A 25,290-nucleotide genomic window follows, 5' to 3' on the forward strand; every position below is an offset into this window, starting at 1 on the left:
CAACCAAAATCCACGCACCTTTTAAGCTGCGGCGGCTTAGGGGTGGAGTTATGAAAATTTTCTACTGTACCATTCATCCTAAGATATAACGTCATAGAAAAGGTAAGAAAACTTTAGTCCAAAATTCTCCTTTAAGTACAGTACCTGAATAAATGAACCTACAGTAGTTACTTTACGCCACTGGTTATTATAACTGGACATTTGAATTAAAACACATTATCTCCTTAATAGGAAAACACCTGCTCACGCACCTTTTATCTTATCTCAGGTAGCCTACCGTCCATGTGTAAATATGTAGCTAACTTTTTTTTTCTTTTTTATTTCCTGTTTTGATCTCCCTTCCCCCTTCTTCCCTTTCTTTTTTCTGTGGAAATAACGATACGATGGGAACTATGCACGAAAACGAATTTCACCCACTTTTTTACTTCTGTAAACCTGTGATGTGACAATAAAGCTGATTCTGACCTGTTGGAGGATCACAGAGCAACAACAGCAACAACAAAACAATATAATAAAAGGAGATTAATTAGACCATAAGCATCATGTTTGAAGCAGTGATTGTGGATCTGATTCACGGCTCAGCCTGCAGTGAATGCCTGGAGAAGGTTCTGACTGAGATTTTAGCCCTCAACGGTACCTGCCAAGACCACCAGAACCCACCCAGTGTTTTCCTGATGTGCGGATCAGGACGGCGTTTATCCCAGAACACAAGCACAACACTTCTCCCCGTGGAGGTGTGTGTGTTGGACGCTGGCAGCATCTCGGAGTGCCTCTACTCCTTCAAGCAGACCCTGGACCGCTTGAACTTGACCTCTGTGGCCGTGCTGACCTCAGGTCAGTGGTGTAAAGAACTGAAGTACGCTCGTTTTTTAAGTAAAAGTATCAATACCACAATGTGAAAATAGCCTGTTGCCAGTAAAAGTTCGGTGTTCAAAATTTAGTAAAAAGTAGAAAAGGATTATCGGCATCAAAATGTACCAAAAGTAAAAGTAGTCATTGTGCAGAATGTTTCACAAGTTTTCAAATGTATAAAAATCCTTTGAAAATAGCAGACTTACAAGCTCACAAGGCGTCGCTTTTGTGAGCTTGTAGATCTGCTATTTTCAAATTGCCAAAGAATATATAGGTCTGAAGTGGTTTTGTATTCATAATCAAAATGTACCAAGTAACTAGTAAGTTTTCAAATACCGTAATTTTCGCACTATAAGCCGCACCTGAATATAAGCCGCAGCAGCTAAATTGAATGATTTGTACATATATAAGCCGCACTGGACTATAAGCCGCGGGTGTAAAATCCATAGATTTAGGAGGTCCCCTAGTGGCCGTTAGCTGTAAAAATCCATAGATAAGCCGCACCGTTATATAAGCCGCAGGGTCGAAAAATTGGAAAAAAGTCGCGGCTTATAGTCCGAAATTTACGGTAATTATAGTGGAGTAAAAGTACAATATTGGCCTTTGAGATGTAGTGGAGTAGAAGTAAAATTATTGAAAACTGGAAGTACTCCAGTAAATTAAAAAAGTACCTAAAAATTGTACTTTTAAGTACAGTACTTGAGTAAATATACTTAGTTTACTTTCCGCCACTGCCTCAGGTCTGGGGGAAAGGACGTTGGCTTGGTACCAGGAGCAGCTGTTCACAGCGGTGTACTCCTTCCAGTACGTTGTGCGGTGGTCTGAGGAAGGAGAAGACCACCCGGCCTGTGGAAGCTGCAGGTCTGCTGCTGCTGAAGATGTCCTTCATAGGTCTGTTCAGGATGTCCGTCAGGAGGTGTCCAGCTTCCTGCAGAGCTTACCTGCGGCGGACGGAGGACAGGTCACTGTTCTGAAGTCCTCCCTCATTCCTGGTGAGTAAGTATGTTATACTCAAGTATTCAAAAGTAGCCTGTACTACAGTAAGATCATTGCTCTGAAATGTACTCTCATTCATGGTGAGAGACGCTCTGCTAGAGGTTCAGAACTGTCTCAACTCCGGTTCAGCTGTTTATGGTTTTATACATCAGTGGTTCTCAAACATTTTCATGTCAAGGACCCTCACATTTATTGCGAACGCGGAAGGAGGCACGCCTTCGTCCGCCCAAGTGGAGCTTACTATGAAACCGTGCTCTGTGTGTGGCTCTGTGTGTGGCTCTGTGTGCACTGCCTGTGTGCAGCCGCGCCCCCATGTGACTCACGCTCTCATTGGCTGCTGACAGATCTCAGAGTGGAGCTTACTATGAAACCAACCCGATCGCCCCCCAAACACGGTGAAATAGCACGGATTGACAAACGGCAATTCCGTACATAGATGACTAGGAACGCCGAAACTCCGTGCATAGGAGAACCATATCCCCCCCATTAACTTCAATACGAGGCGGAGGCAGTCACGTGACTTTCTCTCTACGCTCTCCCCATCACGGTGAAATAACACAGATTACAAGTCCGTAAATACACAACATAACAATTTTTAAAAGACAAAAAAAAATAGGGCTGCGTTCGCTTCCCGCATTCGCCCGTCTTACTTGTTTATGTATTTTGCCATGGGCCATCTCAACAGAGTTTGTGCCAGGGACCCCATATAAGAGAAGATTTGTGTTGTTTTATTATAATTTTGGTAATTTTGGTAATAGCAGATCTACAAGCTCACAGTGCACCGTGATGTTTTGTGAGCTTGTAGATCATCTGCTATTTTCAAATAGACAAAGTATAAAGCGGTTACTAGTACCACGAGTAAAAGTAAAAGTACCACGAGATTTTGCTTAAATGACTTGAAATGTGCTCCCTGTGTGCAGAGTGCTTCGGCCACGGCTTCAGCACGCGTACGGGGGGCGTGTCCTACCTCCCCGGCATGTCTTCGCTGAACGTGTTCTGCAGCCCCCGGAGGAGGGACCCCCGCGCCGCGGTGGCCGAGAACACCCGCAGACTGGCCCTGGAGGCGGGCTTCTACCCAGCACCTCTACACATGGTCAAGGTACGCATGCAGGGCACAGGGCGCTCGGGTGGGCGCAGTGGTAAAGTGCCCACTGTGTGTCTGTGGGTTCGAATCCACCGTGGTGCATCCGGCTTTGTCGAGCGTCTATATTAACACATTCACTGCCAGGTACTATGCATCCGCTCCATCCGCTGCTGCCAGCATTTTTCACCTTGTTTTGACGATCTTTGGAGAGCCGCAGAAGCCACGACGTGTATGTGAGGATGTAAACAAAAAGTGTCTGGGTGGGGGAGGCTAAAATAAAAAATAAAAAAGGCATGACGCAAGCATGTTGTCATTAGCAGCTCTCACCATCATGACATTTTACTTGGCAATTAATTGTTGCACAAAATAATTGCAATTAACGATTTAATAGTGTTCTTGGCATTGAACATTGGAACATAAATAAAACAAGTAATTTCTGTTCTTTTAGGCTTTGTCTAGCCTCGATCTCCAGGCTTTTATTGCTTAGTTTTGCTAAAAAATAAAAGCCTGGCCCAACCATAGCCTGTACTGGGTATGAGGAAGTGTTTCATTTCCCAACCAACCACAGTGCAGTGGGCGTCGCTCGTAATGTTGTGTTAACGGGGCGGGGGTTGACGGACAGATCGGTGAACCAATGGGATCATGCGCAGTCTCTCGCCGGCTCTATACACCCGCCCCTTTATACACGAAATCAGGAGGGTTGCAGCAGGCTAGGCTTTGTCAAACAAAGATTGCACATAACAGGGCAGATGTGACAAATAACTTCAATATGTTTTCGTTTTTTTTAATGTGTGAACATGTTCAACAGATGCATTTATACATATGATGATTATGCTAAATATTTGTAATTATCTCAAATAATTGTGATCAGGTGATTATGTAACAATTGTGAAAGACCTACTGTAGTTGTCATGGTGACTCAAACATGCTGTGCTCACACGTTGTGAGCTTGTAGGTCTGCTATTTTTGGCATGCAACTAATGAATCAGTAGTATAAATCCAGGGTATAAATCCGGCTTAAGAGTAACTAACATCCTTTGTTTGTTAAGTGTCATGTTACAGTATGTCATCTCCTCTCTCCCTACTCTATATCTGGAATCAATTAGAATAGATTTTCGCATGTAATTGATTATTTTATGTACGTATGGCCCCTAGCTAGCTACATCATGGATTTTTTGTTTGTTGCCGTCCCTATATTGGGGCACGCCGCTATAGGCAAATATTCTCAAAAATAGCCTAGGCATATGCTTAATTAACACATGTAATATATGCCAGTGTTTAGCAGTGAAAGTAACAGATCTACAAGTTTAAAATGTATTTAAAAAGTCCAACAGTTGCCCAAATTAGTTTTTGACCCAAATGCCCCAAAATAAGGACGCCGGGTTTAAAGTTGTAAAAAGTGTGGACGGCGATGAGGAAGTAATGATAAATACGACATTTACTGTATGTTAGTTTCATCGCAATCGATGCAAAACTTTGAAATAATCGCTTGCAGATCTGCTATTTTTGATGCTTTTGTTTGACACTGTAGCGTGATCAAGCAGAGCGTTAATTTATGAAAAAACACCAAAAGTTAGAATATGGAAATAGGAGATTTCTGCCCGACTACAAGGATATAAATGTTCCACATATTATTATCATTTTTTCCCACGATTTTTTCACCCAGTGCCAATTGGCTATGTAATCCGGGCGCTACTCTCCCTCTGCCAGCCTAGGGAGAGCCCAGAACTGAGCTCATGCCTCCTTCAATGTATGAGCTAACAAACCTTCTTATCACCTGACAGGGGGAGATTACTGCATGTTTTTTTGTGAGGGTACCTACCCTAGGGGACACGGGGATAACATGCAAACTCCACACAGAAAGGTCCTTTCACCAACCCATGTTCCACATGTTAAAGTTTAACACCGTTGGCGTCCCCGGCAGGTCAACCACGGCAGCGACGTGTGGGTGCTGGGGAAGGCGGAGCCAGAGAGCTACGACGCGATCGTCACGGATCGGGCGGGCGTGGTCATCGCGGCGCCGGGCGCCGACTGCATGCCCATCCTGTTCTGCGACGCCGTGGCCAAGGTCATCGGGGCGGCTCACGCAGGTGGGTGTGGCAGAGGAACCGTCTCTAGGGACTGATACAACTGACAAGTCACCACAAATGTCTGGTCATTCGTCATTCAGCAGCGGCATTTGTTCCTTTTACCTTTTTAAGTCTTTACACTGTCAAATGATCACATGTAGTGGCTTTAAACAGACAGATCTACAAGCAGATCTACAAGCAGATCTACAAGCAGATCTACAAGCTTGAAACGCGCCGCTTCGCGCCGCGTTTCAAGCTTGTAGATCTGCTACTTTTGAACGACGCTGTAGTATGATCAAGTAGGGCATTAATTTACGAAAAAATATATGTGTACTGTATGATGATCAATATATTTAAATGATTTAATGATTCACCCCAGGAGGCCTAGCTGGTGCCTTATAACATAAAAGCTCATCAACTCTCTCCTGATTGGCTGAAATTGGCAAACCACCTGAAAATTTATTTTCTGTTTATTAAAGAGCTGGAGAGACAGGGAAACCCCTGTTACTGAACAAACACTATGATAATGTGTTTTTATTGATAATGATTACTATATTTTTCACACACAAAAAAATAACCTTTTTGTTTTCACCAACACTGCCTTTAAATGGTTAAAGGCTATTAAGGAAGGTCCAGCAGTACAATGGTGGTGTAATGGTCGGGCTGATATCAGGAACAAGCCATTACAGTTTCACTGTGAGACGGAAGAACAGACTGACCTTTAGATTGTGTTTGAAACAGTAGTGCAAGCCAGCTGTATTTGTACAACACATTTACACAACAAGGAAATGCAAAGTGCTTCACACTAAACGGCCTTAAGACAAGGCCCAAAAGAAACTATATTTGAACGCGATTTGGTTATCAAACGGTTATAGTACAAGAGCGTACATAACGAGAACGTAACGACAAAACACACTTTGTCTTTTGTATCAGGTGATTGTCTCTCCTTCATTATATGATAACACAGTGATAGGGTTAGCAGAATGCCATTGGGTCTCTTTACCATACTCTTTCTTTTTATACTAAAAAAAGTAGAATATCTCCTGCCTCACTAAGGTGCGCGGTCGTTTTTTGTGCTTCCCTGGTCTCAGAATGTATATAGTTATTTTTTTTCTTTTCTGTGCCGTGTGTTGTGTTTAAAAATTAAAATAAATAAAGGATGGTATTTTGGGAAGGGTTACAATTCTTAAGATGTTCATACTTTACCACGGTTGTTGTATAACGTGTTAACTCATTGAGTGCCCGAATTATTTCTGGCTATTTCTGGCCAGTACGATTTTTATTTTTATTTTTTTAACGTAAAAAGAAAGTGCTTAGGAAGCGAGATACAGCCTTTTTCAGTTATAAGTTAAACAAGGAGTGGATGGAGCTGCAAATCTTCAGACAATGATATCTTGGGTTCTAAAAAAGTAGTTTCTATTTTTTTCAAAAACACGTGAAACACGTTAATGGCACTCAAAGAGTTAAGGTGAAACTATGTGGTAGGATGTACACACTTTTCCTAAATAAAGAATTGCCAAAAAAAGAGAGAAAAACACAACTGACTAATCAGGTAGTAAAAGCAAGTCTATACTAGTGGTTCTCAAACATTTTCATGTCATGGACCCCCAGAATTATCATGTATTTGGCTGCAGACCCCCCCCCCATCTGATAATAGTCTATGCCTCTACCATATTCAGCAGTTATAGCTGTGAATAATGCTTAATTTTCCCATCCTTTTGTCCAGGGTGGAAAGGAACCCTGATGGGAGTGTCCATGGCCACGGTGGGCGCCATGGTGAGGGAATTCGGGTGCCAGGTGGGTGACATTGTGGTGGCCGTGGGTCCGTCCGTGGGCGGGTGCTGCTTCACCCTGGACAGACAGCGGGCCATGGAGTTCCACAACATCCACCCAGACTGCGTCGCCGACCCGCAGTCGCCCCGACCGCACGTCAACATCCGCCTCGCCACCAGGTACAGTACACTCACTCACTGTTTCCCAAACAGTGGTCACTCGGGACCCACGTTTGGGTCATGGACCAATTCTTATGGGTCGCGAGTAAATGTCCCCCTTTTTTTCTGTTTCCTACATAAAAAAGAATATATGATAATAATTTCAAAAGATAAAAAAAGTTAACTTTTCTTCAATTAAAAAAATAAAAAAATTAAAAATCTAAAGTATTTTATAAATTCAATTAAAAATCATATAATTTCCATAGATAAAAAAATAGTTTAAGAAGTTGTGAAAATAGCAGATCTACAAGCTCACAATGCGGCGTGAAGCGACGCGTTTGTGAGCTATTTTTGTAAGCTATTTTTGTGAGCTATTTTTGTACGCCATCATAGTACAACGAACAGCCTTAAGTGGGTTAATCAGACTACCGTAATTTTCGCACTATAAGCCGCAGCAGCTAAATTGAATGATTTGTACTAATATAAGCCGCACTGGAAAAATGGGAAAAAAGTCGCGGCTTGTAGTCCGAAATTTACGGTAATCAATTTAGTCGATCATAAAAAATCTATCCGAATTTTATCGTGTCGATGCGTTGATGTGTATATATATATATATTTTTAATATATATATAGATTTATATAAAACCTGCTTCTCATTTATTCGATTAACCTACATGAGCAGCACGAAGTCGGTGATCAGTTTTAAATATCGGTTTCGATGTATTTTCGGTTAATTGGCCAGGCAGCCGTAATTCAAAACGGGAGCAAATGGCCTTCTTAAGGAAAATAGACGTTTTATTGATGATGTGAAGATCAGATCATTGTTGAGGTCAGCCCTTAGGATCAGGGTTTTTAATATGACCCCAGGCTTTACAAAGAGTCCGTGAGGAAGCCGACAATATTGATTTCCAATACGGTCCTGTATGGTCACCCATGTCCCTCTGATGCATCGCCATGGTAACACCTCCCCCGCAGTCATTTCCTGGGTCACGACCTCTGACTTGTCTTTCATCACTAGGATGGCGGTCCAATCAGAACGCTGACGGAAGAGGTCGTATTTCTCAACAGATGTCAAACTCCCTTTTTTAAGGGAGCCGTGTTCACAGAAATAGTTTTATGAGCGCAGGAGCACTGTGGACATCGTCTCCGTCGGGTAGAAACCTCATATGTCCAAAACTGTTACTTTTCAGGATTCAAATTCAGAAATGGGAAAAGTAGCAGATCTACAAGCTCGGCCTTGTGGATCTGTTACTTTTAGATGCTTTTGTGTGACGCTGGAGTATGATCAAGTAGGGCACTGGTTTTCAAGGTTTTTCATACCAAGGACCCGTAAGTTGATATACATTTAGCCGCGGACCCCCATCTGAAAATGTTTTGTGCCAGGGACCCCCAGAAGCAAAGGTTTGAGTTCAAAATGTTCGCTTTAAAAAAATATATATATTCAAAGATATGCACACATTTTCAAGATTTTTCAAAAATAGCAGATCTACAAGCTCATAGCGCAGCACTCGGTGCCGCGCTATGAGCTTGTAGATCTGCTATTTTTGAATAGCCAAGGCTAAGTGGTTAGAATGATTGTGTCGCTATGTTAACTCATTTCGCTGGGGACCCCCTGGTGCCCCCCCAAGGACCACTGGTTGAAAACCACTGAAGTAGGGCGTTAATTTACGGGGAAAAAAACACAAAAAGTTAGAAGTACGGAGATAAGAGGATTCTGCCCCGACAGCGAGGATATCATGGCCAGACTCCAGAGTGCTCACACGGAACGTTTTAAACGTTCGAATCTATCAACCGTTACTGTGCTCGAACGTCCTGTCATCCGTGTTATTAGCACAGATAAATTAGCTGAAACAACAGTAAACATGGACTTCTCATGGTCGGGTCATAAAATGACCAGGTTGTCAGTCAGGCACAACCTGCAGGATCAAACGAGAGCATAGTAGACATTTTAGAATGCCAATCTGTTCAAAATGGTTTCTGACTGTTCCATCTAATTGTATTTGTTTTGAACCATAGAGGTTTAACTTCACAGCAGGGGTCTTTCACACAGCTCCTGTTAGCTTGCGGTCATTCAGCAACTGTTCCCAAAGTCTATTTCTACTACACTAGTTCCAGCAATACCATTGATGTTGTCTGTACGTCTTAGTATACACCATACATGGACGCTCTTATCCAGTCAGCGTTATTGTTCTGTCACTTAGTATAGCAATGACTGTAGGAGCCAATTGTCATTGTTTTTATTTTGAGTAAAGTCATGATTATGATTAAGCATAGTTTTAGTTAAAAAGGTTAAAAAGTAATTGCTGGTAATTTGATTACATTTCATATTACACTTCATAAGTGTCATGTGTGTCTAAAAAGGTCTAACTGACCTGATCTGATCTTGATCCGTTTGATGTTTAGAAAAGGGCATACAGTAATTAGTTCAGTCTTTGATGCACCTGTGTCTTTTAGTCCAGTTATTTTGTCTTGTCGTTCGCGTACAAATACTGTTTGGTGTTTTTGTGAGGGTCTACTCCACCAACTGGTACAGTATATTTAGAAGAATTAGACGGAGTGCCACTACAATGACCATTTTTAGGATAACATCTCTCTGTGTATGAGAACGGTTAGAGTTAGCTTTTGCCCTGCGGGGGGCTATAGGGGGCTGTGGAGCCCGGGGCCTCTTGGCCTTAGGGCTGTGCTGTCATACTGTTTTTATGCTCCAATATTCTTCAATAAATTGTGAACATTTTCACCCTGAGTGGATATTAACTCTCTCAGTGCCAATGAAAAAAAGAAAATATTGCGAACTGTGCAAATTTTTTTCTTTTTTCTTTTCAAAGTAAAAAAAAATCCGGGAACGCATATATACTGTGTCATTTTACATTTTCATGGCTATAACCATTATATTATACTTTGCTCTTATCTCCATAATTCTAACTTTTTGTGTTTATTTTTTCATAAATTAATGCCCTACTTCAGTGGGGTGGTCCTTGGGGGGGGGGGGGTACCAGGGGGTCCCCAGCTAAATTAGTTAACATAGCGCGGCACAATCATTCTAACCACTTAGCTTTGGCTATTCACAAATAGCAGATATACAAGCCCATAGCGCCGCACCGAGTGCCATGCTACGAGCTTGTAGATCTGCTATTTTAACATTTTCAACTCAAATCTTGAGTCAATCAAAACAAAAAAAAATCATGTTGCTATAATATCAGTGGTTCTCAAACCTTTTTCATGTCAAGGACCCCCAAAAGGATATGTATTTGTCAAGGACCCCCAAAATGATATGTATTTGTCAAGGACCCCCAAAATGATATGTATTTGTCAAGGACCCCCAAAATGATATGTATTTGTCCGCGGCCAGAATCCTCCTCCAGAGGGGCGGGGTCTTGCCCGAGCACATCCACGACGACCTGACGCCGGCCAGGCCGTGCGTGACCCCGTGCACGTCGTGTCACCCCGAGGCGTCCTTCTTCTCTCACGAGCGGGACGGAGCCAACTTCGGAACGCAGGTGGGCTTCCTGTGGATCCCCGAAACCACAGAGGAGGCGGCGGAGGATAGGGGGGATTCCGTCGACGGATGAGAACGGTGTGAATTGTTGAAGCCTGAATTTCCATTATGTTGTCTTTTGATACTCGTTGGTATTATTATGCTATTGTTATAATATCGTTGCTGTCGGGCAGAAACCTCCAATCTCCATTTTGTGTTTTTTCGTAAATTAACGCCCTTCTTGATCATACTACAGCGTCACACAAAAGCATCAAAAGTAGCAGATCTACAAGCTCAAAACGCGTCGCTTCGCGCCGCGTTTTGAGCATGTAGATCTGCTACTTTTGATGCTTTTTAATTTGAATCCTGAAAAGTAACAGTTTCGGACATATGAGGTTTCCACCCGACAGAGACGATATTCACATGCTGCTGTTGTGTCCTGTCCTGGGACCCAGTTCATCACAACCTCATCTGTAACCTCACCCATCGGCCCCACATTGGGACTTTGGCTCCAGGATTCGGTCAAAAATAGCACATCTGCTATTTTTGAAACATTTTGATTAATTACTTGATAAATTATTTATCCTGGCTAATGTGGCACTGAACTCATCAGCTGTACCATATAGTGACATGTTAGCCAGACAGTTGGTGGACAAAGTACTCAACCCCCAGTACTCGAGTCAAAGTATAGATACTCCTGGTAAGATTTTACTCAATTACAAGTTAAAGTTGCTCAGTCAAATGTGGTGTCGCGCACCTGAAATAGCCGATATACAAGTGTACAGTTACCTTGCCATGACGTAGCTTCAAATATTGGTGAGATATCTGTTGCTTAGAAATTGATATTACAACAATCAGCTCCTCGTGGACTTACACATTTCACAGTGAAACAGCTCTCTGTCATTCTTTCAGCACATAAACGTAAACAAAGCTGATGTCTGCCAATCCACATCACAAAACCCAGTAGGGCATGTTTTTTTTTTTTTTCCCCTTAATTTTTTATCCCACGATTTTTGTAACCCTATTTTTTACACCCAGTGCCAATCCTGGGCACCACCTTCCCTCTGCCAACCTAGGGAGGCCAGGGCCGAGCTCATGCCTCCTTCAATGCATGAGAGCCAACTGACCTTCTTGTCACCTGACAGGGGAGAGTTTCCCTGGTAGGACGTAGCGCGTGGAAGGAACACGTTATTCTAACCAGTTCCCTTCCCCTCCATCAGGCGCCCCGGCTGGCCAGGGGGAGGCAGTATAGTGACCAGGATTACTGCATGTTTTTGTGAGGGTACCTACCCTAGGAGACATGGGGAGAACATGCAAACTCAACACAGAAAGACCCTTTCGCCAACCCCACCTAGGGTATGGTGGGGTTGGCGAAAGGGCCTTTCTGTGTGGAGTAGGGCATGTTTTTGACAAACTGTCAACTTCCTGTTGATTTACCCTGACGAAGGGATCTTAGCTGTCCGAATGTTTTTTAGTTTTATTGTCACAATAAATGATCATACTTTGTTTAAGTGGTCAAGTGTCAAAGATGAAAAAAAATAGAGATCAGCATTGTTTTCTATGCCAAAAATATCTCATCTTGACCTCAATGGAAGGGTGGATTCATGGCCGATTTCTGGGTTCTGTAAACTTGATTTTGTACCTAGATTAGAATTATCATGATATTTACCCACCAAAAAGGGTCAATGGATGAGACCAGTCTGATCATGGATTGCAAACATTTTATCAATTTCCGATTCACATCAAAAGCAAATGGGGGGAAGCATATTTTCTTAGTCTACATTCATTTGTCTAGATGTTATACAACTGTCCAGGTGTTATGAGCTACTTAGCCATGTATCATATTATTATACAGTATATATTACATGTCTCATGTATTAACGTCCACATTGAAATTGAAAGTCAAAATAAAATGTTAAAAAAGTATGAAGTAATGACTCCAGTGTAGATTGCACCATTTTTTTAAACTTTCTTGTTCTATCAGTTTAAAAGCTTATTAAGCGCTGTAAAGCCAGTTTTAACTGTCTTGTTATGTTCCAGTAGGATAATCTTATTTAACAGGACCAATTAAGAGTAACAGCTGTGTTTAATATGTCTATAACAAGCAGCCTGGCGAGGAGGGGGATACAGGATGGATGCTGGGGGCTGGTGTAATGGCAGGATACGGACACATGGGGGAGCACTTGGCTTTTCACATAGTTGCATTGTATTGTTCCAGTTCTAGCCCAATTGTTTACAGGTCTGTAACTCTGAGAGTGTACAAATGGAACCAAATGTTTCATTTGTACACTGTCAGAGTTATGGGGGTCCTTGAAATGAACAAGTTTGAGAACCACTGTTCTAGCCTATGGCTGTTAACTAAACTTGTGACTCTGAGCTCTTCAGCTGTGGTGGAAGAAATACTCAGATTTTGAAGATACAGTAAACGTAGCAATACCGCCGTGTAAAAAATACTTTGTTACAAGTAAAAGTCCTGCAATCTTAATTAAGTCAAAGTACAAAATATACTTAAAGTAGAAAAAGTTAAAGTAGTTATTATGATAATTTAAAGTCCATAATAAAGTCGTATACTACTACACCAGAGAGGGTGCAAATAATTGGCCGTTTACTTGCAGCATGTTGTATAACAGTATTACCTGATGCAACACATTTCACATAATAGATATTTCACAAGCTTTAATGGTGAAGCACACTGTATTCCTCCTATATATCAATAGGTATTTGGGTTGTAAGAGCGCCATATGTAGCGTTTACAGATAAAGGATGATTAATTTGTCAGCAGTTTGTCAATGCATGACAGTGGTGAGATAACATGATGCTGAGAGAGGATGGTGAGTGTGATGTGTGGGTAAAATCATTCAGCTGGTATCTAACCAGATAAGCTGCTAATTAAGAGACAAGATAAGGGGCTCCTTGGCTGATGGCTCACTCTTTGCCACATGAGTCTGTGGGGCTTCTAAACCACTGTTTTATCAAACAGTGGCTCAGGACCCATGTTTGAGTCACGGACCAATTCTTATGGGTTGCGAGTATAACCGTTTTTTTTTACATGGGTGCCATGAGCCAAAAAGAGTCAGAATTAAACCTATCATCATATTGGAGTAGTCCCTGTCCCTCTAACCACAAAACACTACCCTGCAGACGACTACCGTCACTTAGTGATAGATGCTGGTTATATGATGCCTGCATGTTGGTTAACTTGTTCACAAACAGTATGTTGTTTAGATAGCATGTTTGACCACAAATGCTAAGAATGCTAATGATACTGTACAGCATGCTGTTTAGACAGATGCTAGCTTTGATGTTTACCTTGGTATCCTAGGAACTCTGTAGCATTTTTTTTTTTTTTTTACAATCTATTGACACGAGCGTTTAAATACTGTCATATAGGTTTCATGCCTTTTACTCTGATCTGACGTGTTTGTAAAGTCGCCACCTTTTTCTTTTGATTGATGCTAGCGATTGACCAAGACATGGTTACCATGCAGACATAATCTTGCAGAAGTGGAAAAAGTACTCACATTTTTTACTTAAGTTATGTAAAAGTATCAATTTTGCAATGTAGAAATACTCTGCATTTAGTAAAAGTCTGGAATTCAAAATGTACTTGAGTAAAAGTACACTCTGAGATTCCTTGTGAATGAAAAGTGCATTACAAATAAAATGTATTGTTATTATTACTTAAAGTACCAAAAGTAGAAAGTACTCATTAGGCAGAATGTCTTCAAGGGCGTTAATTTACGAAAAAACACAAAATGGAGATTGGAGGTTTCTGCCCGACAGCAACGATATTATAACAATAGCATAGTTTTCAAATCTTTTGAAAATAGTAGATCTACAAGCTCACAATGCAACAATGTTATTCAGACACCATGTTATTTAGACAGATGCTACAGTGCAGTCCGTCCATTGTTTACCTGGTATCATAGTTTCTTTGAGGCACTACACTGTTCTCTATGCACCACTCTTATTTATGTGACTATTTACCTTGTTCATTGACTAGAGTTCGATAAACACTAAAGGGCGTCTGCTAATCGCTGCAACAGACGTCCTATGTACTGTAGGCCTATAGCTGTCATCATGTATATGGACACTCATGATGAGTGTCATGTACAGTATGACAGATGGCAGGTGTGTGACAGGTGACATTTGATACCTTTCTGCGTTCCCTATTAGCTGCTCCGTTGCCCTGCTGGCAAAAGGTGACCTGGCTCTGGCAGGGACCTCCTGAAGAGGAGACTTTTTCAAGATTTTTCAAAAAGGTTAAAAAATAGCAGATGTACAAGCTCGCCGCACGGCACAAAGTGACGCTCTGCGAGCTTGTACTTAAGCTATTTTTTTAATAGCCGAGGCTAAAATCGAAAATGACACAGATGCTTTCCCGGTTTTAATGGCCTACAGCGCGTTGTAGAGCTTGTAGATCGGCTATTTTCTGCTATACGACAGAGAATAAACCTCAGTGTACGCTTTAGTTTAGGGAAGTCTGTCGTAGCCTCGACCCAGGTGCCAGCAAACTCATTCATTCACTTAACTGAAAGCGTTTCTTGCTGCATTAACACTGAAATATATGTTCTGTCTGGACCACTTTCGTCAAAATAAGCCTTTTGAATTGCATCTCAATAGAGTAATTTAATTGCAATATTCAAGAAGTTATTGTGTTTGGCTGGCGTTCTGCTCTGTTCTGGGCAAGACCAAGCAGATTATATAAACTCGCAACCGTCCCAAAATTAAACTGCAGGTGCGGGAGAGCAAGAAGTGAAACAATATTTCTCCAGACAATAATGTCTGCAGACTGCAAACCCTCTTGCCAGATTTTATCACGTCTTCATCTGATTTAGTGAAAAACTCCCAAACCACAGAGCTGCTTGATTTATAGTCGCCTCTTATTTTATCTGCAGAAATCATCAGTTTTCAATTTTTTTTTCACCCTGACCAGCAGCAACACTACAGCTGTAGATGGATGACTCTTTAGTTTCTGTGGAGTTTTTACTTTTAGACACTTGCTCTGTGTTCACCCATTCACTGCCTTTTCCTACCACAGTGGCTGTGCCTTGCTTAAAGGCAGTGAGTGGTCCGGGCCCCCCATGGAGAGGGGTGGGGGGAGGGCTAAGATCACAGGGGAGGGCGTGAGGCCTTGTCTGTTTGAAGGTAGTCCAACGGTTTACAGTTTAGACATTTAGCAGACGCTCTTAATCCACAGCGACTTACTGTAAGTCATTTTTAAACATGTTGCACAAAATCATTACGTGCATTTTTGGGTCATTATATTAGATAAGAAACGTTGAAAAGATGAATAACATTATGTATGAATAACTTTTGGTGTTTTTTCGTAAATTAATGCCCTATACTTTATCATACTAACTACAGCATCGGAAAAAAGCATCAAAAGTAGCAGATCTACAGGCTCGAAACGCGGCACGAAGAGACACGTTTTGAGCTTGTAGATCTGCTACTTTTGCTATTTTTGAATTTGAATCCTATAAAGTAACAGTTTTGGAGGTTTCCACCCGACAGAGACGATATATACAACAAAAATATGTATGCAGTTCAGTTGCAGCAGTGTGTAGAAATGTGTGTGTGTGTGTGTGTGCACACACTCGTGCATGCGTGTGTGCATGCTCTTGTGCTGCAGCCACTACAATGTGTGTGTTGATGTGTGTGTGTCATCTCCCTGTACCAGAATTAGCACCTGTGGGTGTAACCCAAGACAGGAGTCCTTTAATTATGCATGTATCCTGTAATTACTCACTCTGTCACTTACACTGTGTGTGTGTGTGTGTGTGTGTGTGTGTGTGTGTGTGTGTGTGTGTGTGTGTGTGTGTGTGTGTGTGTGTGTGTGTGTGTGTGTGTGTGTGTGTGTGTGTGTGTGTGTGTGTGTGTGTGTGTGTGTGTGTGTGTGTGTGTGTTCGCACACTGTGTACCTTCTTGGGTGTGTGTTTTGTGATTGATGTGTGAACTGTGCACTTACTGTAATAGTGTGACTGTGTCAGGGCTGCAGGGACAGCTGGCCTCTCACACACACACACACACACACACACACACACACACACACACACACACACACACACACACACACACACACACTGCATTTGTGTGATATGACAGGCCATTCATAAACTGACATTTGTGTGTTTAGGAATTGGCAGTGGTGGAAGTTTCTACTTAAAAGTAGCAATACCACAATGTAGAAATTAAAAGTAAAACGCCTGCATTAAAAATTTTACTTCACAAAAAGTACACGTATTGGCAACCAGTTCAAAAGTAAAATAATAAATTCAAGTGAGTAAGTAAAATGTGTTTGTAGAGCACCTTTCACAGACATTGATAGTCACAAAGTGCATCTCAAGCATATCAAAAACAGAATAAAACCATCGCCATATAGCAAATCAACCAAAAAAGACAAAGACAAACAAACAAACTCAGAATACATTTTTCAAAATGGCAGATCTACAAGAGTAAGAGGTTAGTGTCCAGTATGTTTTTGTAATAATAATCTAAATCTGCAAAACGACATGTAACTAATGTTTTCAAATAATTGTAGTGGAGTACAAAGTACAATATTTGCCTCCGCGATCAAAGTAACTAATGACATCATCGACAGGGATTCCAAGCTAATAGAAACACGTTTGAACGTTAGCATTGTGACATAGAAGCCATTGTTGTTGCATTAATAATGATTAAAAACAACAACATATTTTTTAAATCTTGTTGGAAATGACAAAACCTGCATACTGATGACATCTTTGGTCTGCCACCATTACAAATTTATGTTGACGATTAATTGTCACTCAAATAATTGCGTTTAACGATGTAATTGTGTGTTTTGCCATTGAACATTGGAACATTATGAAGACCTTTGAGGCTTCGTAATCAAAAATTGCACAGGGCAGATATGACAAATAACTGAAATTTATAAAGAAATTATAATTTTATACATTTGAAAAAAGCTGAAATAGCTGATCTACAAGCTTACAACGCTTTTTTTAGCATTTGAAAATGTGTGAACATTGAACATGGAAACGATTATGACGATTATGCAAAGAATTATTGCGATTATCTCAAATAATTAGACGATTGTTAGATGATTATGTAATATTTGTGACAAGCCTAAACTTTGGTAGGCAGGTTTGTCAACTGTCCACAGCCCTCCTCTCTGAGACAAAGACTGAATTGACAGAAATGGTGCCATCTTATGATGAGCGTTAGAGGAACAATTCTATAGGTTGTAAATGGGTGCAGTGCTCCTCTGTTAGTTCTCATTCACACTGCTCTACCACAACAATCAATCATAGAATAAAGGTTTTCACAATTTCTTTGTCCGTCTCTCTCTGTCCAGTGACTGTTTGTTTGTGTTGTAATTCTGTCAAACAGACGGCATAATGAGATGTTACGTAACACACTGCCGTGTGTGTGTGTGTGTGTGTGTGTGTGTGTGTGTGTGTGTGTGTGTGTGTGTGTGTGTGTGTGTGTGTGTGTGTGTGTGTGTGTGTGTGTGTGTGTGTGTGTGTGTGTGTGTGTGTGTGTGTGTGTGTGTGTGTGTGTGTGTGTGTGCGTGTGTGTGCGTATGGCGGGCTCGTCTTGTCTTGGCTCAGGTACTCTGCACTGTTTGGCTCCGTTCTAGGATTGTGTCTCTGGTAACTGGATCAGTTACATAAAACGCAAAGCAAACACACAGCAAAGTCCTCAGTGGTCATTTTAAATCTGAGAGTGTAACAATGGACCCGTATAAAGGGTCCATGTTGACTTTGACTGTTCAGCCCTTGACCGTTCAATCCAATTAACAGAAATCAGCCATCAAAACATGTTCATTTCAAGGAATTGTATTTGGCTGAGGACCCCCATCTGAAAATATTTTCCTTCTCCTCTCTCTGTCTGTCTGTGTGTGTGTGTGTGTGTGTGTCTCTCTCTCTCTCTCTCTCTCTCTCTCTCTCTCTCTCTCTCTCTCTCTCTCTCTCTCACACACTCTTCTCTCCTACACTAGAAAGGAGATGATCCACCTCTCAGCAGGCTGCTACCAACGTCAACACACTCACATCATCACCATGTCCTGCCTTCAAATACACACATATGCACACACACACACATATACATGTTTGTGTAAATATACTCATTATCATCGACATTTTAGAAAGTCGATTTGATGAATGCCATTTCATTTTATGAAATGTTTTGCCATTTTTTATCATAACCCTAAAGCTGAAAATTCCGAAAATAGGCGATCTATAAGCTCACACCGCGTCGCAGACAAGCCCTCCATCGGCGTCTCCAGTCGTCGCGATTCTCCATACGTCCTGGCCAGCTCGTTTGTGCCTTCCCCGCGAGCATCTTTCTTTAGCACATCCACATAGGTAACAGCGGGATGTCCCGTGTGTTGGTTCCCACAGTACAAGCTTGTTGTCAGGAAGTTCCCGGTGTCTATGGCAGTGACCAGCTAGTCTCATTCTCTTGACTGCTGTCTTCTCTGATGCACTTGGTAGCGTATAGCGCCCCCCCGCTACAGACGCTTGTTGGTAATGCGTTCGTCCTGTCTGATGTTCAGCAGTGGTGGAAAAAGTACTCACAATTCTTACTTAAGTAAAAGTATCAATACTGCATTGTAGAAATACTCTGTTACAAGTAAAAGTCCGGAATTAAAAATTTGCTTGAATAGAAGTACAAAAGTATTGGTATCAAAATGTACTTAAAGTACCAAAAGTAAAAGTATTAAAATGTTTGAAAATAGACGATCTACAAGCTCACAACGCGTCGCATCGCGACGCGTTGTGAGCTTGTAGATCTGCTATTTTCAAATGGCCCAGGTATAAAATAAGGCTAAAGTGGTTAATGTATGTTTTATAATATAATAATTTATATCTGCAAAGTAACTAAGGTTTTCAAATAATTGTAGTGGAGTAAAAGTACAATATTTGCCTCTGAGATGTAGTGGAGTAGAAGTGAAAGTATTGGAAATTGGAAATACTTAAGTAAAGTACAAATACCTCAAAATTGTACTTAAGTACAGTACATAAGTAAATGTACTTAGTTACTTTCCACCACTGATGTTCAGTACACCTACAGTAGCATTCTGGCGTAGCACCCATCCATATGGTCTTCTGTAGGGCCTGAGTCAGTGCGTGCCGTGAAGGAGAACGGACTCCACTGTCGCAGAGAAGAAACTGATCTTGATCATAGACCGCACAAAATATGACAGCGTCACGCCATTGCTTTCTACAAGACCGTAAATAAAGCCTATTTTGCAGCGATTTCAAATCCGCCATCTTTCTATATCTAGTTGATATCCGGTCCAAAATGCGGCCGGAAATTAAGGCTATTGGCTGAAACCACAGCGAGAACATTTGGGTAATAGACATTGTTAGCACAATTTTCCTGGTCCTCACAAGAGAAAAGGATGTTGTAGGCCATTGGTTCTCAAAGTGGGGTCCTTGGGGGGGGGGGGTACCAGGGGGTCCCCAGCAAAATTAGTTAATATAGCGTCACAATCATTTTAACCACTTTAACCATTTTTTATACTTTGGCTATTCCAAAATAGCAGATCCACATGCTCATGAGCATGTAGATCTGTTATTTTTGAAAAATCCCAGGCACAAAATATTTTTGAGATTCGGGGTCCGCAGCCAATTTCATATAATTTTGGGGGTCCTTGACATGAAAAAGTTTGAGGACCACTGTTCTAGGCTTACTATTAGGAAAAGATTCAGGTCGGGTTTGGATTATAGGCATTTAGAGGTTAGGTTTAGGGGTTAGGGTTGGGGATAGAGTTTTGCCTGAGTTCATACTTAGTTTCTGCTTTTGTATGGGAGTAAAAAGTGCAATATTTGCCTTGATGTACTGGCGTAGAAGCATACATTATTGAAAAAGGAAATGCAATACTGGGTACAGTACAGTTTACTCGAGTAAATGTCCAGGGCAGGATGGCCAGCTTTTAGCTGAGGTGCAGTTGGAATGGGTAGTTGGGAGAGGCGTGTGTGTGTGTGTGTGTGTGTGTGCGCGTGTGCGTGTGCGTGTGCGTGTGCGTGTGCGTGTGTGTGTGTGTGTGTGTGTGTGTTGGCTCTAGCCTTGCTGTGGATCTTTCCACTGGGACTGACTAATGCTGAGGCAGCAGGGACAAATGTTAACCTACTGTACAAGAGAGATGCAGATACACACACACACACTCACTCACTCTCTCTCTCTCTCTCTCTCTTGGTGTCCCTTAAGTCTCAATTGCGTGTCGGTTAGATCTTGACCGGCTTCGAATGCTATCAATGCACTGAATGGGACATTAACACGTTTTATTGGATGATTGAATGGTCTAAGCAGGCGAGATACTGTACTGACCTACCCACGTTTCATCAGACCATTGATTGGGTGTAATCAGGAGATACTGACCTACCCGGAGGCAGAGCTGTCACAACATGATTAACGATTCTGTGCCTTCTATCGGTAGTTCGGTACATAACTCGGACAGCGCTGAGTAGGCTCAAGCGAACGTCGCAACATTCGGCTCTTAGGTCGGCAGATCTACTATTTTCCAATAGCCGATGTATAGTTAAAGTGGTTGAACCGATCTTTATGCTAAATATTAACTCATTTTGCTGGGGGGGACACCCTGGAACCCCCCCTCAAGGGCCCCCGGGGGTCCCCGGGGAACCACTGATCTAACCGACATTGTCATGGATGGTTAAGAGCCCTGCAGCGATCTCACTAGTAGTGGAGTTAACGATGACAATTAATTCATTCAAGCTTCATTTAAAATGTTAATGACTAATTAAAAATGCAGGATTGGGGAGGGGGCGTATGTTGCATATTGACTGACGGAGGTGCTAGAGGAAAGGTCATAGGGGTCACCAAAATCAATACAGTTCCTCCTCAGATTATGAGATATGTTGTGTGAAAAGTAGATATTTTTGGCCTGAGGGAAGCGCTAGAAGAAAGGTCAATTACTAGGGAGGCCTGTCGCAATAATTTTGCATAATCGTCATAATCGTTTCCATGTTGAAAAACAATTTTGAAAGTATAAAGATCCAATGTTCAATGCCAAAAGTCAGATAACAGGAGTATTGCACAACGGGTGGTATGGTGCATGTATTCCAGACTTGCATGAGTAAGCCAGTTAGTGCCCAAAGGACCAGGAAAAGAAATACTAAGCAAAGGATAATCAATGGGGAGCAGGTCATTATTGAGAAATAAACCCTGACAGGGTGATTAGATCCCAGTGGGGTCTTCATCACCCCCGCTTATTACACGACTACTTATAAATACATGAATAAATTGACCCAAAAGTAACAACAAAACGAAGGATTTCACTGCTTACGGTAATGGAAGTATTCCATCAATTTATGCCAGGTCCGTCCAGTGCAAGGTGTCGGCCTCGGAAAACAACGGGAAGTGTTGATAAAATAGATCTGCATTGTCTATTTCTCGCTTCAAATGTTTTTAAAAGCATTCTTGAGAGCAATGTTTAGCTGTAAATGCCATTGTCTGTTTGTTTACATGGCTGTCATGTTGGATACGGCATAAAATCAGGCAGCGCAGCAGGTGCTCTGAGTCATTCATTAGACAGCGGTTTGTTATTGAGCTCGGCGGTCATTATTGAAAAATAACACATAGCTGTATTCAGTGATTGACCAATCAGAATCAAGCATTCAACCAAGCCGTGTAATAAAGAAAATTAATCCTTCAATATTCAGTCCATCGAGGCATGCCGTAAATTATTACATAATCACCTGATTGCAATCATTTGATTATATAATTGTTCCCATGTTTAAATTAAAATGATCAGCTTTATTTTTTTAAACTACAATTTTTTAAAAACATTTTGAAAGTAGAAAAGTATTACATTCATTGCAGTCATTTCTTTGTATATTTCAGTTATTTGATAGCAATGTTTGTTTACCAATCCTAAAAGCCAAACAGAAATGTATTTTGTATTCACATGTTTCAACTTCCAATGTTACATTTTAATAATTTTTATCCCTCGATTTTGTAACCCTTTTTTCACCCGGTGCCAATTTGCTAAGTGATCCTGGGCACTACACTCCCCCCACCAGCCTAGGGAGGCCAGGGCCGAGCTCATGCCTCCCTCAATGCATGAGAGCCAACTGTCCTTCTTGTCACCTGACAGGGGGGAGTTTCCCCGGTTGGACGTAGCGCGTGGAAGGAACACGTTATTCCAACCAGTTCCCTTCCCTTCCCCTCCATCAGGCGCCCCGGCTGACCAGGGGGAGGCAGTATAGTGACCAGGATTACTACATGTTTTTGTGAGGGTATTAACTACCCTAGGAGACACGGGGAGAACATGCAAACTCCACACAGAGTAGGCCAACTTCCAGTTGAATGCCAAGAGAACACCATTAAATCGTTAATCATCAAGTAATCCTTCATGAAAACCCTGAATCTGGAGAGCGTTTCAGTAGCTGACCAGAATCAGATCAAAGGTTTTTTCCAGCTCTCCTGTAAAAAAAAAAAAAAAGCCCCCAGTAAATGATCCCAGTAATAGTGCCGCGGTCACAGGTGTGTTGATGACAGAGGAACAAGGCACTGAAGGCAGTGATGATGAGGAGAGAGGAGATGAAGGGAGACTTTCTGGCCGAGGTACCAAATGGGCCAGACCCCATCTAATCACTGCTGAAGTCTCCAAGTCACACACACACACACACACACACACACACACACACACACACACACACACACACACACACACACACACACACACACACACACACACACACACACACACACACACACACACACACACACAGAGAGATGATGAGGAAAGCTGGGAGGTCAGCAGGTTCATTCTGGCAGACTTTCTGATACTCTCTCTCCCACACACACACACACACACGCACACACGCACACACGCACACACACACATACACACAAACACACACACACGCACACACATACACACACACATACACAGAGTTTGGTTGTGTGCCCGTGTCTGGAGAGAGGTTGAAAGAAAGCTAGGCGGAGGAGAAACGGAAAGGAAATGGAGAGAGACACACACACACACACACACACACACACACACACACACACACACGCAGCATTCAAGATGGATGGGAGAGGAGAAAGCTGGCGAGGGCCATCACTGTGCTGAAGACTGGTGTGCGTGCGTGCGTGCGTGCGTGCGTGCGTGCGTGCGTGCGTGCGTGCGTGCGTGCGTGCGTGCGTGCGTGCGTGCGTGCGTGCGTGCGTGCGTGCGTGCGTGCGTGCGTGCGTGCGTGCGGCTGAGAACCTCTGTGTGTGTGTGTGTGTGTGTGTGCGTGCGTGCGTGTACATAAGTGTGTAGATGTGTACGGTACAAGAACGCATGAGCATAATTTCAGTATAATTTGTGGAAAAAAGGAACGGAACATTTAACCACTCAAACCCCATATGGTTCAGCATATCATTCACCATTGTATTTTTCTTATAGTCGTTGTGAACTCTGCCATCCACTTGACTTGATTGAAAGATTTTTTAAACTATATTTTTATAGTTATGGTTATAGTTATAACAGATAGACTACATTGGCTTCATTTAAAAAAAAAACGGATGCTTGCCGCCTGGTTCAGACAAAACTAAACATAGGACAGAAACTTTACAGATTTAAAAAAAAAATTGACCCGTACGCTGCCGGTACACAGACCCGTAAAGCTCCATTTGGACCAGTGGTGGGCCCCGGACCCCTGGTTAAGAAGCAGTGGACTAGGGTCGATGCAATTTGCTCTGATCTTTCGCACTTTGGATGAAAAGAGGGAGGGGTGAGGACAGAAAAGGACTGACTCAGGCTTTGACTCAGTGACCTGCTGTGACTGCACACTGGAGCGTCAATGACCCACACTGACTGGCACACTCAAATGCCATGTTCCCAACGCTGGCATTTACATTTCCACTTTCCACATTTCAATAATGAAAGTGTCAGTGACACAGAAAAGGCCACTGCGGATTCATTTCTCATAAACACATTTTCAGTGCCAACATTTGTACTTACTGTAGATATTTTTCATCATTGCTGTGAAAAACCAATAGTCGGGTATCCGACCTCACAGTCGATCCTTACTGTCAATGCAAGTTCTGTTAAAAAAAGTGAATCAATTCTTGCTTGCCCTGTGACAAACCTTTACACAAAGGTACGAGCAAATCCTCCCATACATTTGGGAGATATCCTGCCAACAGACTTGATTGATTGATTGATTACAGCAGTACAGCATATTAATAACACCAAATGCGTAAATCACAAAAAAGCCAAAGGCTATTTTCCATTGTGGTCCATTAAACATTCAACACTTAAACAACAACTGGACAAACTATACGAAATATCAAAATATACAGTTCAAAACAATTCATGATACGCTGTATTTTTTGTGCACTTTACATTTGAAACACATCTCACTGCTACAGAGTAAAAACAAAACATTATGCTTAAAAACAAACACGTTCAAAAGAAGATAAAATGTAAATCATATGAAGGTGTGAGGCCTAAGAGGAACCAAACGGACGGGGTGAAAACATAGCCTCCGTCCAGCTCTGCTGGTGAAGGTAAACATTGGAGCATTTTTGTTTTAATGACAATTTGTGACCAAATGTTTTTCCGTCAGGGCAGAGGGAACGATTTGACTCACAAACTGACACTGCATTTCGGCCAACTTTCCTTTAGCATATTTGTCAGACTTCACTAGGACTGAACCTCAAATTCAATTCGGCTACCTCATCAACATTCCCACCTGAGCCCTGCCATGGTAAACAACTCCACATCTTCTCAGCATTTTGTCCCCCTGCCACCAAAGTGGTGAAAACTAAGTATATTTACTCCACTACATCTTAGAGGCAAATATTGTACTTTTTTTTTCACTCTGAAAGAAATGACTGCAAAGCAGAAGGCCCGCAACACTCCAGATTAAATAAAAGTCTTTA

At 42.0% G+C, this 25,290-nt stretch overlaps 1 protein-coding gene across 2 annotated transcripts in view; it reads left to right on the top strand.

Moving 5' to 3' along the window:
* The first annotated feature begins 460 nt into the window (after positions 1–460).
* lacc1 (laccase (multicopper oxidoreductase) domain containing 1) overlaps positions 461–25,290 on the top strand; it is a 63,113-nt gene continuing 38,283 nt past the window's right edge. Inside the window, exons 1-6 of one of the 2 annotated variants that reach the window (XM_080412709.1) lie at positions 461–834; positions 1,593–1,844; positions 2,769–2,947; positions 4,857–5,022; positions 6,728–6,953; positions 10,282–10,713. In XM_080412709.1, the coding sequence (XP_080268835.1) occupies positions 543–834; positions 1,593–1,844; positions 2,769–2,947; positions 4,857–5,022; positions 6,728–6,953; positions 10,282–10,501 (1,335 nt within the window). In that variant the 5' untranslated portion in view covers positions 461–542 and the 3' untranslated portion in view covers positions 10,502–10,713. Of the gene's footprint in view, positions 835–1,592; positions 1,845–2,768; positions 2,948–4,856; positions 5,023–6,727; positions 6,954–10,281; positions 10,714–25,290 lie in introns of those variants that run through there. The other variant, XM_080412710.1, reaches the window with a different exon arrangement.

Source organism: Gymnoscopelus braueri (genome assembly GCF_963280865.1).
Source record: "Gymnoscopelus braueri genome assembly, chromosome: 18".
NCBI lineage: Eukaryota > Metazoa > Chordata > Actinopteri > Myctophiformes > Myctophidae > Gymnoscopelus > Gymnoscopelus braueri.